Below are 18,317 nucleotides of genomic sequence, written 5' to 3'. Positions count from 1 at the left end.
CCTTCACCAGTAGCTTGCAGTTTGTACTGACTGAAATTCTGATTTATTCTTTTGAGCAAGAGTGAAAATATAGGAAATGATTCCTCAGAGTTTTGAAGGAGCTTTCTCTGAGTTTTGAAACACAAGTGGCAGAGCTTACAAAGAAATAAATCCAGTGTCTGCTACCCTCACTCAGCTGTTGTTATTTACGATTTAAATACTCTGGAAGAGAACTGTCATCTTTACAAAGTTGTAACAGAATTGGGAAACTGGGGCAGGATGAAATTGGACAACCAAAATGTAAATACCTGCCACCAGCCTTTAGGGAATTGCCAAGAGATTCTATTTACCTTGGAATGCCTATGAGACATAATTTTAATAGGATTGCAACAGATACGTTTGAAAGAGAGGGTGAAAAAATATTAGATCAAGGATAGTGAAAAAAATATATTTTTTAAAAATTTATTATCCAAGAGGCTGGAATCATCTGTGCCACTGAACTACATTTAAAAGAAATTAAATTAAGACAAAGGGTCATTTTCCTCTGGTGGTGTTTCCAAAGCTTTACACTGGATTCCCCAATCCAACTGCCTTTTTATTATCTCTGAAGAATAAAGATTAACAGACCTACAAAAAGATTATGATGCTTCTGATAAGAACTGCTTACAATCAATCCTTTGTCTGTCTAAAATTCCAAGCACATGCTTGTGTGTTAAATTAGGTATTTGGCTTAAAACGGATATAACTGTTTCTATTTACATGGTGATTGCCAACTATTTACTTGTTCTAACAGGTATTAGTGTTAATACACTGAATTATACGTTTTAGTATTATGAGATATAAATTATATTATGCGTGTTAACTCTGTTAAATATTCTCAATGTTTAACGGGTGTAATTTGAAGTGGTAAATAGTACTGCAGTATTTGGATTTGAATTTGTTTCCCACTGAATGCTCAATTTGACTTAACCTAGAAGTAAACAGATTGCATTTGGTTCTACCTGAGGCTAACCAGTGTTCGTGTCTTGAATTAGTTAAACATAAAGGTCTTTAATATTCAAGATTAAGGGAGCTTTTGGGGATATTCTTGCTCTCTACAACTCCTGACAGGTGGGGTCGAGATCAGCTTCAGGATGAGAGTCTGAAGATGCACCAGGGGAGGTAAATCGGACATTAGAAGAATTTCTTCCAGGAAGGATGATTAGCCATTGGAATGGGCTGTCCAGGGAAGCCGTGCAGTCCTGACCACTGGAGGTGTTAAAGACCGGCTGGGCACTCAGCGCCACGGCCGGGCTGGCACGGTGTGTTCGGCCATGGGCTGGACCCGATGATGCCAGCGGTCTTTTCCATCCGGATCGACTCTGGGATGCTGCGGCGGCCTGGCCGCCGTGAGGGAGAGGGAGCACCACAGTCCCTCAGCGCTCCGGTACCGAGCCCGCCGAGGAGGCGCCGGAGCAGCCGCGGGCCCGCCGGAGCCATTTCCCGCAGGCAGCGCGTCCCCAGCGCCCGCCTCAGGCGGCCAAAATGGCGGCGGCGGCTGAGGGGCGGGAAAAAGGGGCGGGCAGAGAACGGAGCGCTCCGCCATCCTCCTCCTTCTCCTTCTCCAGCGCCGGCTCGGCCCCGTGCCCTGCCGGCCCCTGCCCCGCTCCGAGCCCGGGCCACAGGTAGGTGCAATCCCCGCCGAGGCTCCTTGCCGCGGGTTTGCCCCCCGGCCCTTCCCCTCCGGAGACTGCAGAGGTGGTTTTGGTAGTCGCTTGGTGATGGGTGTTTTTATTTAGAAGAGGTGAGGGGAGGTTCGTGGGTGGGTGGGAAGCGTGCAGGCCCAGGTGGGAGCCCCTCTGATCAGGAGCAGAGGTGCCTCGGAGGAGGCGGCCGGCGACCCTTCCCAAAAGCGATGCCAGGATGCTCATCCCCTAACTGGATGGGGTGCGTTGTCCTAAAACGCTGTGACCCTGGTCTAGCTGGGGAATGAAGTCAACACTGCTGAGCAAGGGCTCCCAGCCTGTTCCTGGCTGGAAGCTGGCCTGCAGCACCGTGGGGTCTTTAGCCATGGATGTTCGTCCAGGAAATCTTTAACCAGCTGTGCGGGCACACAGCTGGGCAGGGGTGCATCTGGATTTGGTGGGACAGGGGATGCCACAGCCTCCCATTCACCTCCCACCTGTTCCTCCAGCTTGGCTAGCAAGTGGTTTGTAACCCTTCCTTATCCTCTCTGAAAGCACCTGTAAGATCACCGAGGTAAGGATTTTTAAGCCCTATGTGTTTCAGCTGCTTAGGTGGCAGACAGCTGTACACATACTCTTGTTATCTGCTATAAATAAAAGCAAACCGAATTCAGCTGATCCTACATCAGGCCATATGAAGGTTGGTGTTCATTTAGACGAAAATTCGTGTCCTCCTGACTGAATTTTTGGCAAGGTTTGCTTTGTTTCCCTTTGTAACAAACGAGGTTACTGCAGGGAAAACTTGTGAAGTGACTTGATGGTGTTAGAGCCCATTTTCCATCCTTGCTTTGATAGTATCCAAGTGGCACAGATCCCCCCGGTGATGACAGACTGTTGTGCTAGGGGTTGTTTGGGTATCCAAGCAAGTTGTCAAAGTGGGGCCAGACCTGTATGTCAGGAATGTGTATTGGAAGCCAGGTCCTGTAAACACTCACAAATGTGTGGAGCCTTGTTGCTAGGGCTTTGCACTGCAATAAGACATGGATGAGTCCCTCTTTGAAGTCCTGATGTGCTACCTGACTAGTTGGAAGCCAGGAGAACAGCAGAGGGAAGAGTTTCTGTAGTTAGTGAACTTCAGCAAATAAATTCACCTCTTTTTATGGCTCATTTTGGCGCAGAGCCAAGTGGAACTATATTGTTTATGTACATAGATTCTTGTGTCTCACACAAAGATGCCTATTGTTTACACAGAAACTGTAAGAGGAATGTTTTGTTAACATTTGGTTAGCAATATAAACTGACAAACACAAATGCAGATTAGAACTTGAAACAAAAATAGCGCTTCTCAGAGCAGAAAAACACAGCTGCCCAAAAATTGTTTTTCAAGGAAAACTCTGCACCTATTGGTTCTATGTTTTCTTTTTAAACTCAGGCTTCTGTCATTTCCATGCCTATAAATCTTCTACCGCATGTAACTATCCCAGCAACTTTAGTTCCACGCCCATGTACGCTCTAAACAGTGCTTATTTTTCTAAAGAAGATTGGCTGAATTGTGATATTTTATAATTACATTTGAAATTTGTTTTTAGTTGGGTGTGTCACAGTTACATTTTCAAATTCCTGAGCTGTCTGGGATGAATTCCCCTCTCCATTGTCAACATGTGTCTTTTCCATTAGTTCCAGTGGAACTGACTGCTGCCTTCTCCTTATTTTTAAGAAATATTTAGTGGCTTGAAATAGTATGACCAAAAAACCTGTGTTTTCAATATTTTATTAAAAGAAAAAAAAATCCACAGCTTACATAAAGAGTAGTTACAGAGCCTGTGGGTTTCTCCTTTCCATGGAGGAGTGTATTGACTTAGTGAATGCAGAATGCAAATTTTCAGTCACAATAATGCATAAAATCTCATTTGCACTGTTTCCAACTTCATTCCATAGTGACCAGCATCTATCAACACTCCAGTGACTGATACCTGTTTAAATAAATGGGGTGAATTGTTCTCAGAAGGGCTCAGAAATGTTTGGTATTGTAGAAAAAAGGGGATCACAGTAGTTTGAGGACTCTGTGGCAGCCAAATGTTTAATTTTTAATGTCTCACCAGGGATGGCAATGGGTATTCATCAGATTGTATGGGTCCAGTGGAAGAAAGGCAGAATTTCAGTCCTTCCACATCTCCTAATGCACACCATCTCTTTTTTAGGATTATTATTAATGACATTGGCACTGCTTTTTTGTGCTGTTTTTTTCACCCTATTACTTAGCTTGAGTATTTCTGCTTGTCACTCATAGATTCTTGCTTTCATGATTAGTTTTATATATTTGAAAATCATAGTTACCACCTTGTATTCATTGTTTCTACACTGCCTGATCCTCTAAATGAGTATTCAAACCTATTTCTATTTGATGGGTGATTGTAAATGTCTACAGGTATCTTTTTTTCCTTTCTTTCAGCTTTTTCCATTGGCACAAAGAAGAATATATGCTGATTCTGCTACAACTCACAAGTATTGTGTTTGTTTGTTTGTTTGTTTGTTTTATGTTTTAGGAAGCAGAAAGTGGACTCTTTATTTTACGTTATAGTGAGATCCTGTCCTGTGGCTGGGCTGTGTAGGGAGGACAGTAACAGTGCTGATGTGGAAAACAATTTGTAATACTTCTACTTACATTCTTTATCATATTTATGTAGAAAAAGCTTTATTCCATAAAGCTTTGATTTTTCACAGGGCCCTCTGTGTACTTGTGTCCCTGCACTTGTGTGGCTGTTCACTGAAATCACAGACACAAGATACAGAGATCCTTAACGGGATTTGGTACTGGAGGTCTGAGGCAAGGTGAGATTGGAATCAGGTTGGGTGGGAAGAATGTCAGTTTTAGGAAGATATTCTGATGGGGAGATGGTTTTATCATCTCCCAAGAATAGGTTATATATTTTTATTTGCAGCCTTCATATGAAAGAGTGTGTTCACATTTTAAAATAGATGTTTGCTTAATAGTTGTATTCTGGGAAATTCTAAACAGCAACATGTCAAAATTCCACTGTACTTGGTAAATAAAAAGACGACACAGGAATTCCCTGGGTTCTGAGTTCCAGAATCAGTAATGTGTCCGTGTATTCCTTTCTGCTCTCTCACAGGAAAGATGATCCCCAGCCAGCATTCCTGAGCCACGAGGATGGGGCCAGATGTACCCCTGCTCAATGACTACAAACAGGAGTTCTTCTTGAAGCGCTTCCCTCAGACTGTGCTGGGAGGTCCCCGGTTCAAATTAGGCTACTGTGCCCCTCCTTACATCTATGTGAACCAGATCATCCTTTTCCTGACACCATGGCTTTGGGGAGGAGTGGGAACACTCCTGTACCAGTTGGGAGTGATGAAGGACTTCTGCACTGCTGCGCTGTCAGGAGGACTCATGTTTGTTACTGCACTTGCTCTTCAAATGACAAACCTCTATGCAAAGCAGAAAACAGTGACAGTGGAAAGAATGCAAATTCAGAATACCCTGACAGATGAAGATGAGTTTGAATTTTCCAGCTGTGTAGGTTCAGAGACAGTAAAATTTATTATTCCTGGCAAGAAGTACATAATCAACACCGTATTCCATTCCCTTCTGGCAGGGGTGTTGTGTGGGCTGGGAACTTGGTATTTGCTGCCAAACAGAATAACCTTGTTATATAGCAACATTGGAGGAACTGTTGTGATCTTTGTGCTTGGATGGGTGACCATATGCATAGGAGAGTATTCATTAATCGTAAACACAGCCACCGAAACAGCCACTTTCCAAGCACTGGATACTTATGAAATCACTGCTCTGATGAGACCTTTCTACATTTTTGTCTTCATTGCAGTGGATCTTGCACACAGGTAAACGTAATAACGCATTTAGCCACTTTAAGTGATGGTTACTCTGTGTATTTTTGATGGGAAAGGTTAAATTATTCATTCAAGGAAAATTTATCTTGAGATTCTAATCAACTATAGTAACTTCAAAGAAAGAAGATTGATGCATATATGCTAAAAACTGAGGTTCTATGCTGTGTATGAAAAGGTTCTTAAATTTTTATAGCATTCCATGTAAACTAGGAAGAGCAGTTTGTAAGTAAGAGATAGGTAAAACTTCTACCACGTCATTTTTCATATTTTTGTATTGAAGCATTTGCATCTATATCCTTTAAAGGATGTGTTTTGAAAACACATGTTCCTGACCTGGAATCATATATCTAAACACTGCAAGCTTCAGGATTACTGGATTTGTGTCCAGATTTCATCCTGGAATACTTTCTAATTTAAGCTCTGTAAAGTGATAGCAGAGGCTTTTATACAACAGGCAAGAACAAACAAACCAACCAACCAAACCCCACCTCTGAATTTGGTTTTAATGACTAGATATGCAAATGGGAATATTGCTGTGGCTCTGTTATACAGATTTTGAACTTGGATTTTTAAATGTTTTTGCAATACAAAAGAGCTGTGTCAGTCTACAAATTTGAAGAGTCACATTTTTGTTTTTCAGAAGAGTGTCTTAGCTGGGATATTTGTAGTATCAGGCTCCTAAAACAAGATGCTTTTAGATTTGCTCTCTGCATCCTTTTCTCCCTATCAGGTGATATTTATAGCACTTTGTCACATGTACATATTTATGGTTGGGGTGCTTCAGATACATGAAAAAAACAATGTTTGAATTTTGCACTGTGAGATGTCTTTGTTAATGATTTACCCTAACTGCCACTTCAGGTGAGGTATAAGAATTAGGCATATGATCTTGGACTCCAAATTCAGAACTATTCTATTTCCTAGGAGAAGGTTAAGACATTGTCAAAATTCCTGATAAAATTCCTCTGAGGCTTGCTTACTTTTTAATAAGTAGAGGGAAACCAAGTATCTTGGCAGTCTACCACCTTTAACTGGTGAACTACATATGGGTTAGAATTTATGCTAAATTTCTCATACTGATCTTTGTGTTTCTGCAGGAAGATATTGACACTTTTATGTAGAAATAAACTCTCTCTAGGAATACACAATCTTATCTGTAGGTGTACAGGCAACATGCCAGTTCTTCCAGTGTTAAAGCTTAGAGCTTGGGCCTTGAAATTGCATAAAAATTTGCTTTTGTGTTTCTGAAAAAAATACTTTACAATTTTTTTGTTTAACACTTGAGGCCTTGGAGCCTGTGGACCTTTCTTTTTTGCACAAGTGGGTTTTCAGTGTGTTATCACAACAGTAACAAAAATAATCAGGATAATTGCATCACTGTATTCTTCTGAAGGCTTCAAATCTTTTAAATTAAAATTTTGTCTGTGCTCTGGTGTTCAAATTAATGTGTTATTGTCCCAAGCATAAATATATGTGCTTAATTTTCCTTTTAACAGATACTCATTAGGTTTTATAGCGTGAACGTGTAATGTTTTTACTTTGGGATTTGCTGTAGTAATTAAACAGGAAGTCATCCTGTTTAATTTTTCCCTTCACAGAAGTCAAATCCATTTCTTCTTTTATCCAGGTTTGCTGTCAACGCGCCCATTCTAGAACAGACAAACCAGATTTTGCACATCCTGTTTCTTTTTCTGCCATTCTTATGGGCAATGGGAATTCTGCCCCCGCTTGATGCACTTTTTCTCTGGGGAATGGAACAACTGTTGGAGTTTGGACTAGGAGGTTCACCTATGTCAAGTAACACAAAGTAAATGTTTATACAACTGTAAAATATATCAGTATTGTTTATAACCTTTTTCTTTTCAAGCAAATCTTCTTTATTTTCTCCTTCACAGGTTGTTAGTAATGTTTCTCATTTCTGCTGGAACAGCAATAGCATCGTATTTCATTCCCAGCCCCCTCGGTGTGATTCTCTTCATGACTGGATTTGGGTTCATACTGAGTCTTAACCTAAGCGAGATTGCGTTTGCCTTCAAACACACCATGATCAGCCATTTAGCCTCCAACAAATCCAAAAATACGCACAGAGGTCTTAGAATACAATTGGGGTGGCGGGAATTTATTTTCTATGTGACTGTGTTGACATTTGCTCTCACAGAAGTGAGCCTGCTCCATCAATTTGCAGGCTCCTCATCGCTTTCCCAAGCCAGTCCCCAGGCCATAGCAAGTTATATTCTGATCCTATTATTTGCAATTATGTGGATTCTTAGAGAGATTCAGAGAGTGTACTTGTTTGGAGTCTTCCGAAACCCCTTTTACCCAAAGGATGTCAGGACTGTGGCTGTGTTCATGGAGAAGCAAAGAAGGCTAATGAAAGTTGGTGTTGTCAGGAGGATTTTACTAACACTAGGTAGGAATACACCACTGTCTGTTGTTTGTTAGATTATGCTTGTAGGGAGATTGAAACTCTAGAATTGCTGTATGTGCAAGATTCTGTGAATGAACCAAGGGAGACCAAGTGGCTGGAAGTACTTGATGTCTTATTAAATTGTGCCTTGAGGTCAAAGTTACTGGTCCAGCATATTTGAAAGTGATTAAATTTGAAAGTGATCTTATTTATTTTTTTTATAGGGGTGATCCTAAAAAAATGAGCCTTTTAAAAGTCCAGCTGAAAAAGCAGGGCCTTTTAAAGGATTTTAGTTACAACTGCAGTACCCACTTTTGAAAAGATGTGCTTGGAAACAAAATGAGTCAAAAGTCTTCAAGCTGACTAAATATTTGGTTCTTAGAGCTTGCTAGTAAAGGGAAGAGCCTCCTTTCTGGTAGGTTAGAGACAAATGCATCTATTTTGAGGAAATAAAAATATAAATTATTTAAATTAATCAATTATTTAAATTATTTATTTAAATTATTACATTTCATAAAGAAGCATTTGTTTGGGAAGGTAGATTGATGACTGCTATTCCATGTTTAGTTTTACTTATTTGAGTATTCTCTTGGAGAAACAAATAAAGGACAAAAGAACTAATAGCAAGTAAGAACTAAGCATTTATGTAAATGTCTGTTGTCCTGGGCCATTAATGCAAATAAATTGTTCAATATCGTGGGAGTGTAATAGAAAGGAGTTTGTGATGATGAAGGGAAGGTTTCTCTTTTTATGCTAGGATTTCCATCTTGCAGTAAGACTGCTTACCTCTGTTGACTTTTGTTGTTTTTAGAAGGAAATCAATGATTCTTCTATTTCAATTGCAGTGTCTCCGTTTGCTATGATAGCATTCCTGTCACTTGACCATTCGCTACAAAACCTGCACTCTGTGTCTGTTTCCATTGGATTCACAAGGATATTTAGGATGGTAATTTGAATTTAAATACGTTAGCCTTAGAAATGCTCTTCTACGTGATTTGAGAACCTAGGTGACCTGGAAGAAATATTCCAGGTCATGAAAGCAGAAATAAATAGTTATATTTTTTTAATGTATTCTAACATATCTCTATTTTAGGTCTGGCAGAATACAGAAAATGCCTTACTAGACATGGTGGTTGTGTCAGCAGCGCAAATGTTGGTATTTAATCCAGACCTCTGGTGGAACAGGAGCCTTGACACAGGAATCAAACTCTTGCTGGTAATGGTCATAATGTAAAATTAAGCAGATAGTTGTCACCTGAAGTCTGTTTCCTTGCCCTCTCCTACTGGAGAATTAGAGAGCCTAGGGCTAGGCAGATAGAAGCTAAAATGCTAAAATATATTCTACCACCAATAGTTACTGTCTTCAAATTACTGTAGCTGTGCTGTGCTACAGGCTACAAACCTCGTGCTTCCTGCCCGTGTGCCAGGTTGGTCTCCTGCGGGATCGGCTGTTCCAGTTCCTCTCCAAGCTGCACTTCGCCATCGCCATCCTCCTGACGTCGTGGACAGAGAAGAAGCAGCGCCGCAGATCCAGCGCCACCCTGATCACGCTCAATGTCGCCTTCTTCCCCGTCCTGCTGGCTCTGGTGGCCATCTCGGCGCTGCTTTCCTCACCCCTGCTGCCGCTCTTCACCCTGCCTGTGTTCCTGGTGGGCTTCCCCCGGCCGCTGCGGAGCTGGCCGGGCCCCGTGGGCGGCAGCGCCTGCGTGTGCTCCGACACCGTGTACTACCAGCAGCTGGTGCCCAGCCTGGCCGCAGCGCTGCAGTCCGCGCTGGCGGCCGGCGGCCTGGGTATGTATGGACAGCGCTCTAAAATATTGCAGCCAAATACTTCAGGAAACATGGTTTTGCTGGAGAACAGGAGAATCTGTGCTTGAAAACCACGTTTCACAGTGTGGGTTTAATCTGATACTCAGATTGCTCGGGGAAAAAGGGGTTGCTTTTGTCCTTGTACAACCAGTGATAGGACAAAGGGGAACAGCCACAAGTTGCACCAGGGTAGGTTCAGGTTGGATATTGGGAAATAGTTTTTCATGGAACGGAGGGTTAAGCATTGGAATGGGTTCCCCAGGGAAGTGGTGGAGTCATCATCCCTGGGAACATTCAAGGAACAAGAAGTTGTAGCAGTTTGTGATATGGTTTCACGGACATGGTGATATTGTCAAAAACTGGGCTTGATGATCTAGTAGATCTTTTCCAGCTGATGATTCTGGGATGTCTACTTGTTACAATCCTGTAAAAAAGTAACTGTTTTGTTACCTTTAAGGTGATAGTAAATGGTGATGAAACAGTATCAATACTAATCTTTCTATACTGAACAAAAAGAATGGAATGCATTGATCCCACCTAAGTGGAGACAGTAAATTGGGTTCTTTCAGACATAAAGAAGGACATGTGTCAGACTGCTCTCTGTAGGTCTGTCTCTGCATCAATCCCATTACTCAGCATCCAGAAGGTGACTTTGCTAATTAGGCTGTGTTAATTGGTTATGGTGAATATTGACTGGATGTTTGTGAAATACATGACGTAGCCTAAGTAACAGTAAACAGCTGAGAACAAACCTATTGATAAGATTTAATGTCATATCTTGTGCAGGGAGTCGGGGTAGGATTGTAGCAGCACTTGTGGGTTGACAGCCTGTGAAAGGCATCATGATGGGGTTATCACAGAATTACAGAGACAGAGGTGAAGAAATGCCCAGTCTTTTTCCCAGCTGGAGACAGAGTAACTGTTTTAAAATTGCAAGGTCATTTTCTTGAGAAACAGCCTTTGTGTAACCCAAATAATCAAAAGATTGTAGCCCTTAGACAAGAGGCAAATATTTACATAAGCCTCTTAGAAAATGGCTTATGGCTGGAAAAAGTGGCCTAATATTTGAAGGCAGTGGAAGTTAACCTTAATCATGCTCTTCTGAAAAATATATCCAGGTGCTTTACTAGGAAACATGTGCTGCGCTTTCATCACTGGTTAGAGAGGTACTAAATAAAACTAGTGTAATTTCTCTCTCCTTGCCTCCTTTGGGCTCGATTCTCTGTGGATATAACTTTTCCCTAGTCTCTCAGCCTCCTTTGGGCTGAATTCCTCTGGGATCCTCCCTCGTGGGAAGTCCCATTTATCTCAGTCCTTATTATTAGAAGAAAACTCCCGAGCTCGTTAGAATCTTGTTTCTCGTGTTTATTAACAGGTGATCACAAAACTTGACAGATCTCTCCAGGCTGGTTACAAGGTTAATCTTTGCCATCTGGCACATTTCTTTCTTCTGATGGTACAAACAAGGCCTTGTGGCTCACTTCGTGTCTGATGCACAAAATGGCCCCGAACTACACAGTTCTTTTATCTTTATACCTATTTTTACCCAATTAACAATAGACACGTATATTATTTTTCTTAATGACCCAATGACCCATCACCTCTGTGATGCACTGCGGCATTCTCTATCCAATCACTTACTATTACCCAAAAACCTCTAGGAGAAGAACATGAAGAAGAAAGAAGAAGGGACAAGGGACAACACCCTAAATCCTCCATCTTGTCTCCTATTCTCTAAACTAACTTTTTCACCCAGTGATTTAAAAAACTTTCTAATCTACACACTTACATTTTTAGCTTTTTTCATCTAACTTTAACATTTGTTTTCATGTATCACCATGAAAACATGCTCATGAATTTCATATTATATGAAATTCAGTGTTTTTCTAGATCTTATAACTAAGTATCAGAAACAAGGGTACACACTCTGTATTCCAGACTCCAACAACTAGGAAGTCTTTTTTCTCTAAAGAGGAATACTTCAGTTTGTCTACTGCATTAGTCCACCTATATTTTATACATACCATAGATACATTTATTATTAGAACAGATATCTGTCATATATATGTTATTTATCTCTCATATCTATCTATTTTATATATATACATATTTCAATAGGGTTTTTTTCCCCATTCCCATCATGATTGCAGTGGCATGTATGCCTCAGAATAAATAATTTAAAACACTAGTCTTGAGGGGCAAAAAGTCTCTTCTTTAATGGGAAAATCTGTGAACGAACGTCTTGAAGCAAGAAAAACTGTGGTGTTCTCAGATGAATTCAAAAGGAAGTGGTACCAGTTTATGTGTCACTAATTTAAACCCATAGTTTTTTCTGTGTAAAGGAGTTTTAGTAGCTTTAACAGCTAGCAAGAAAGGAATTAAAATCTTTGTAAAATGTTAGCAAGAAAATGCACTTCATTAGCTCAGTGGGATAGAAAAGGTTACTTAAATTTTAACTACAGCTTAATGGTTGGTTTCACTGATTTCATCTTACAACATTTTAAAACTAAAATTCTCTGCAAGTGAGTGGTCACCAGACATGAATGACAGCAGAAGCAGGTCATAAGCTGCCAGCAAATGTCGTGCTTAAGAATAGAACCGTTGTGTTAGGAGGATTGACATTAGATTATATTTCAAATACAGTATAACCACCAGTTCTTTGGAAATTTGGCATTGCTCTTTTTATGACATAGGTAAAAAAGAGAAAAAGTGGGTTGGTTTTTTGGTGGTTTTTTTGAGTACTTATTTGCTGCTGCTCGGGATCTGATTTTCAAATTACAGTTCAGTTATATTTTTATTTCTCTGATAACAAATAAAAACCCCACAGCAAATTGGGCCGTTGGGAAACTCCTGTGCTGTATCATGATTCTTGAATGTATTCTCAGTAAAAAGGATTTTAGGTCTCCAGAGAACATCAGTGGGAACTGTGTGGTTGGAAATGCAGCCAGAAATGATCTTTAATCATGAAAGTCCTCTCTGCAAAGGGAATTGAAGGTGGAGTTGTTCACACCTGGTCTGGTGTGAATAATGTAGTCCTGCACTTGTGTGAGTTTTCCCAGCTTTCCACAGCTTTTTCAAAGCTGCAATTTCAGCCAGTTTCTTCAAGATTCCAAGGTGCTAGTTAGCCAGTGTTAACTGATTGTGATGTTGATGCAGAAATATTTTGTGTTTGCTGTTGAATCCTTTCATCAGCATGTAAAAAAAAGGTAATAGGTAGTTTTTGTAATTTTTTTTGGTTTTTGTGCCTAGGTCTCTCTCTGCCTGGGTCACATTACTTGTGCCGCTTTCAGGACAGGCTGATGTGGATATTGGTGCTGGAAAAAGGCTTCACATACTGTGGTGTTAACATTAAGGTAATTGCATGCTGAGCATTGAGATGTTGGTGTTTGGAAATCATGGAAACATTTTGCTGTGTAACATTTCAGCAGTATAACTGATTTACATTTAATTTTCTAAGATGCATGTTATACTAATTAGTCTACTCATTTACATGAGTAGCAGATGTGAAATTTTTTATCATTTAGCTTGTGACACACTATCTTTGGTAAGCTAGCTAATAAGATCTGCATCAGGGAAAGATTTATTTAAGACATTGATCAGTACCTAATATTGGAGTGAGTGCTTTGTTATTGCTGTTATCTCTAGATAGATTTGTAGATTCAGTTGTGGAAGTACTGACAATCATCTTGTTCAGAATAGTTCTGTTACAAGTAAACAACTTGCTAGCATTTAAAGTTACATCCTGGTGAAGACTAACAGGAAGCTGTTTTCATGTGTGCTTTAGGGACTAGAGCTGCAGGAAACATCCTGCCATGCTGCTGAAGCTCATAGAGTGGATGAAATTTTTGAAATGGCCTTTGAACATCAGGAGCACACAAGGATTCTGTCTCCCAATCCCAATTTTGGACACATCCTGACTCCCTGTACTGTTGTTCCTGTGCGGCTGTATTCTGATGCCAGGAATGTGTTATCTGGAATAATTGATTCCCATGAGAATCTAAAGCACCTGAAAGATGATTTTGTTAAAGTGCTTGTGTGGATGCTTGTCCAGTATTGTTATAAAAAATCAAAGACATGGGAAAGCCCAGGCAGTGCCAGCAAGAACAAACAAGGATCATTTCCAGAAAATCAGCATAGCAGTGCAGTGAAAGGACCCAGAGCTCTGAGGGAAGAAGACAGCTTTAGCGTTGATACAGCAGAGGACTGGACTGATGATAGTGACATTTTTGATTTTGAACCCAGTAGCAGAACAAGAGACAGAAAAGACCTTGGGCAGTTGGAACTGACACCAAAAGTGCACCTGTCTATTCCAGGGTCTGTAGAAACACAGAGCCAAGATTTCCTACAAGAAATGTCGCCAGAAGATAAATTAAACAGGGCTGTGGTGTTTGGGCTTCCTGCTGTGGACAGAGGGAAACAGCCAGAAGTTTTACCTCGTGTAGAATTTAGTTGCTCTTACTCAGAGCTGCTGAGCATCCCTGAAGACTGGAGAACAGCACCAGTGCCTTCTTCCAAAGTCAGTGAAATGAGGCAGAGGTTTCCAGAGGAATGGTACCACTTTGTTTTGAGCCAACTGGACTTTTTTCATCTGAAAGAGAAGCCTTCCAGTTTACTCACAGACCTTATGAAAGATAAAGCTTTGAAAGACCTGTACATCCACGGGGTGCTGTCGTGTTGCTTTGGTCTGTTTGGCCTGGATAACGCCGTGCCTGCCCCTCGCCACGTGTTCAGGGCGTACACTGGTGGCATTCCCTGGTCTGCTGGCTTGGACTGGCTAACAGGCAAACCAGAGCTCTTCCAGCTGGCATTAAAAGCATTCAGGTAAAAGAAAATAATTCCTGAGATTAGAAAAATTATATAGTGAAGTGTCACTTCAGTAATGTTTGGTAAACTGATATAGTTTAAATTTATTTGTAGGTTTTTCCTACAAAGATACTGCCTGTGAGTCCAGGCAGTGAAGCCTGTGGTAGGGAGTTTTCTTCTTTCTTCTCTTCTCCACAGCAGCTGCCTCCAATCTGCTGTGTTAAGTGGGGAAAAACAACCTATTTTCATTGTCCCCAGATCTCAACACATGTGCTGGATTTAGATATTTGGCACTATCCGTTATCAGGCAGTGGGGAAGTGTTGGAGGTGAATGAGAGATGTTTAAGCTGATGTGGTTTACATGTGGGTGAGCTAAAAGCGTAGCCAGACTGACTGGCAGTGACTCAGCTGACAGAGTTGGTGAGCCTCTCCACCCTCTGTGGCCTGAAGAGCCTTTCTCCCTCCTGTCTGTGCTGCACAACTGACTCTGTGATGTTCTGCATCTTTCAGGTACACTTTTAAACTTATGCTGGACAAAGCCAGCCTGGGCCCAGTAGAGAACTTTGAAGAGCTGGTGAGTTACCTGGAGGAATACGAAAGCGATTGGTACATTGGGCTGGTGTCAGACCTGGAGTGGCAGCAAGCAGTTCTGCAGGAAAAGCCATACCTGTTCTCACTGGGGCATGACCCAAGCATGGTAAGGAGAAAAATTACTAGGTCAAAGTTTGGTTTTCTTTTTCACTGTTCTTTTTTACCCCTTGTAATTGTGTTCTTAAACATGAAGGCTCTGCAAGCTTGTTTTTTATTGAAGAGGAACTGGCACCACTACTATTGAAACTCCACTGCACTCTTCTTCAGATGCAGCAATATTTCCTGCTTATATTCCAGTGGAAGCATTGAACTGAGGGGACTGGTTTATACTTCGCTGTGTTTCAAGTTTTCATAGAGTGTAGCTCAAAGCTTCACTCAGTGCTTTGGAACTGAAATGCTCTTGTCTATTCTCAGAGAATGTACTGGACAACTCCATCTGTTTGTTGTTGTAGGGAATTTACACGGGCCGAGTCCTCACTCTGCAGGAGTTGTTAGTCCAGGTGGGAAAGCTCAACGCTGAAGCTGTGAGAGGTCAGTGGGCCAACCTGTCCTGGGAGCTGCTCTATGCCACCAACGATGACGAGGAGCGCTACAGCATCCAGGCACACCCGGCCCTGCTGCGCAACCTGACCGTGCAGGCGGCCGACCCTCCCCTGGGCTACCCCGTGTACTCCTCGCAGCTCCTGCAGCTGCCTCTCTTCTAGGCTGCCCTTTTTTCAATTATGGCTGTTACTGGTTTGTATTTTCCCTCTGCACGTTGGGAATCAAATGTCCATGCTCCCTCCTGCGCTACAGATCTGGTGTTGCTCTCAGGGTGGCGGTGCCAGGCCAGCACACGTCCTCGGCACAGAGATGGTGCTGGCCAGAACCTTCAGCAGGAAGGAAGTTGGGGGCTGGTTTCTGGCTGCCAGAACACGAAACACCATTGCCTGTGTGGCTGATGAGCCACATGCTGAAATTCTCCAGTTTAGAGAAGAGCAACATAATTCTGATCATTATCATCATTCTCATCACTAACATAATTCTGATCATTAGCTATTTTTGGTGCATTCTGATTTATTTTTACTTTTTTATTTTTTGTTTTTTCCTTGGACAGGTGACTTGCACTGCCAGTCAGGTTACAGCTCCTTGTAATATTGTCAGCCTCTGAGTTGACAACTGAAGTGTACATAGAACTATTTATATAATTTTTTTTTATTCTGGCCTTATTTTATTGGACTGAGTTCAGTTCTAGCATTTGTTATATGACTTTCACTGATCTTCTTTATGTGTAAGTTATCAGCCTTGCTTTAACTAAAGTAAATTGTAAGGGACAATTTTTACTGAAGTACCTGTTTTGGTAAAAAGAATTTATATAAACCAGTGTGCACTCTGACACATTGATAGCTGGGGTGATATTACTGATGAAAGAAGTAAATGTATATAATGAGGGGACAGAGAAAATTTTAAGAACAAATTGTACAATTTCATCTCCTTCTTCCAGTATCCATATATATGATATATATTATGTATATCTATATGTTGTTACTTGCAACCTCTGTCCACCTCCCTAACCAGTCTTCCACAAATGCAGTGAGAGTTTGATGATGGAGGGGTGGTGAAAATCCAGCTGTTTGTGCCAGTAGTAATTTGGTTTTTTTATCCTCACTACAGGCTGGAACAGACTCAGGCAGCCAGTTTGTAATGTTACAGGTCACCTTAAAAACAGGTCCAGTTTCCAGTGGCTCATTTATCCTGTTCACTACCACCAGTCTTAGCACAAAACTGCATTTTCTCAGCAGGTCAGTGGTTACACTGCAGGCAAATGCTGAGCAGGGAGTAAGTAATTGTATTTCCTAATCCTACAGAACCAGTTTAAATCAGAACTACTCCCTAACTGAAGCAGTACTGGTTTGGAACACCCAGCCTTGTCTGATTCCAAGCACATTTATTACTTCTTACCTTTAAGACCTTTTGTCTCAGATGAAATTTGCCACAGAACTAAATACTTGGCTGCTGGCTGTTCCTTTTGATAGTGGTCAGAAATTGTTCTTAAAAACTATGCAAGTGGTTTAGTGGATTTCCAGACAGGTTGGTGCCATGCTGCACCTGGAAATACAGAGCCAAGGAAGAGATGTGGAAGGGACTTACAGAGAGCACCTATTTCAGCTCCCTCTCACGAGGAACTGACCTGGCAAATGTTTACTCTGATTTAAAACTTCCAATGTGAGGAGTGTCATGAACTCCTCAAGCAGTTCACTCCACTTCTTTTCTACTCTTGCAGCAGCTGAAAAGTTGAACTTATTTCCTAAATCTAATTAACCCTCCCTTGCCTCATTGTAAATCTTTTACTTCTTGTCTTCCGTATGGTCTCAGAAAATTTAATTATCTTTTTTGTAGCAGTCCTTACTCAAAGATGGCTGTAATTTCTGCCCTCGTCCTTTGTCTTTTTTAAACTAAATAAACCAGTTGAGAAAAAATTGAAGAGAGCTGTGATCCTTTTTCCTTCCATTCTCTGGGTTCTCTCCATCTGGTCCCCAGCCTTGAGGAGAGCTGCTGATAACTGGGCCCAGTGTTCCAGCAGAGATCCTGATTGGCACCAGATGGAGCAGCACAATTAGCGCCGGGCACAGTTCCTGCTGGAGCACAGGAATGTGGAGCTGGGCTCTGCTGCCCTGCCAGATCCTGTCCCCTGCTGTCACAGGCAGCATGTCCCACACCCCACTCACTGCTCACAGAGCCCCTTGGCACAGCCCAGGGTGGTCACAGCCCTGAGACCCTGAGTCACAGTGACCTCACTTTAGCCTGTCTGCATTCTGCTTTTGGCAGAAACAGGAGTTAAAGCTTCTTGTTCTGTCCCACAAATCTGTGCAGCTGAGTGCCCCTGTTCAGCTGTTGGGTTTCTTTGTGTGCTCTTAAGCCACAGTCTGTTTGGGTTGGAACACTTCTTTGATTTATCTGAAATTCAGGAATTGGAGCACCTTCAACCCTGGCCTTGTCTGTGTTCACCCACTGCTATTGGGATTACTGGTGGCATTCTGGAACTGCACTCAGCAATGGGACTGAGCTTGGGAGCCACTGTTAGCACATGTCACCCCTGAACTGCTGTTTTCTAATCAGGTGTGTGTAGAGCTTTATTTAATTCTTCCCAACACCTCCTTGCTTTAGATTGTGACCTTGATCACACACAGGGAAGTGCAAGGGCAGGAGAGCTG

At 41.7% G+C, this 18,317-nt stretch overlaps 1 protein-coding gene across 4 annotated transcripts; it reads left to right on the top strand.

Moving 5' to 3' along the window:
- Positions 1–868: 868 nt before the first annotated feature.
- Positions 869–17,635, top strand: PCNX4 (pecanex 4). Of its 4 annotated transcripts, XM_014250015.2 has the most exons (13): positions 869–1,643; positions 4,096–4,148; positions 4,368–4,475; positions 4,778–5,504; positions 7,141–7,320; positions 7,409–7,923; positions 8,766–8,866; positions 9,014–9,136; positions 9,348–9,711; positions 12,979–13,082; positions 13,514–14,550; positions 15,043–15,229; positions 15,576–17,635. In XM_014250015.2, the coding sequence occupies exons 4-13, from the start codon at positions 4,816–4,818 to the stop codon at positions 15,825–15,827; spliced, it is 3,552 nt and encodes a 1,183-aa protein (XP_014105490.2). In that variant the 5' UTR covers positions 869–1,643; positions 4,096–4,148; positions 4,368–4,475; positions 4,778–4,815; the 3' UTR covers positions 15,828–17,635. The 4 variants fall into 4 exon arrangements, with proteins under 4 accessions (XP_014105490.2, XP_014105489.2, XP_014105491.2 ...); XM_014250014.2 differs by lacking the exon at positions 4,096–4,148; XM_014250016.2 differs by lacking the exon at positions 4,368–4,475.
- Positions 17,636–18,317: the final 682 nt, after the last annotated feature.

The sequence above is a fragment of the Pseudopodoces humilis genome, chromosome 7 (genome assembly GCF_049639895.1).
Source record: "Pseudopodoces humilis isolate 2021_Gansu_Grassland_sample_001 chromosome 7, ASM4963989v1, whole genome shotgun sequence".
Taxonomy (NCBI): domain Eukaryota; kingdom Metazoa; phylum Chordata; class Aves; order Passeriformes; family Paridae; genus Pseudopodoces; species Pseudopodoces humilis.
This window is presented reverse-complemented; position numbering and strand designations above follow the sequence as displayed.

Coding starts and splice junctions, on each gene's coding strand:
- PCNX4 (XM_005520039.3), top strand. CDS start 4,816: ATGGGGCCAGATGTACCCCTGCTCAATGACTACAAACAGGAGTTCTTC. Junction 13,083..13,513: donor ACTGTGGTGTTAACATTAAG/GTAATTGCATGC, acceptor TGTGTGCTTTAG/GGACTAGAGCTGCAGGAAAC. Junction 15,230..15,575: donor TGGGGCATGACCCAAGCATG/GTAAGGAGAAAA, acceptor TTGTTGTTGTAG/GGAATTTACACGGGCCGAGT.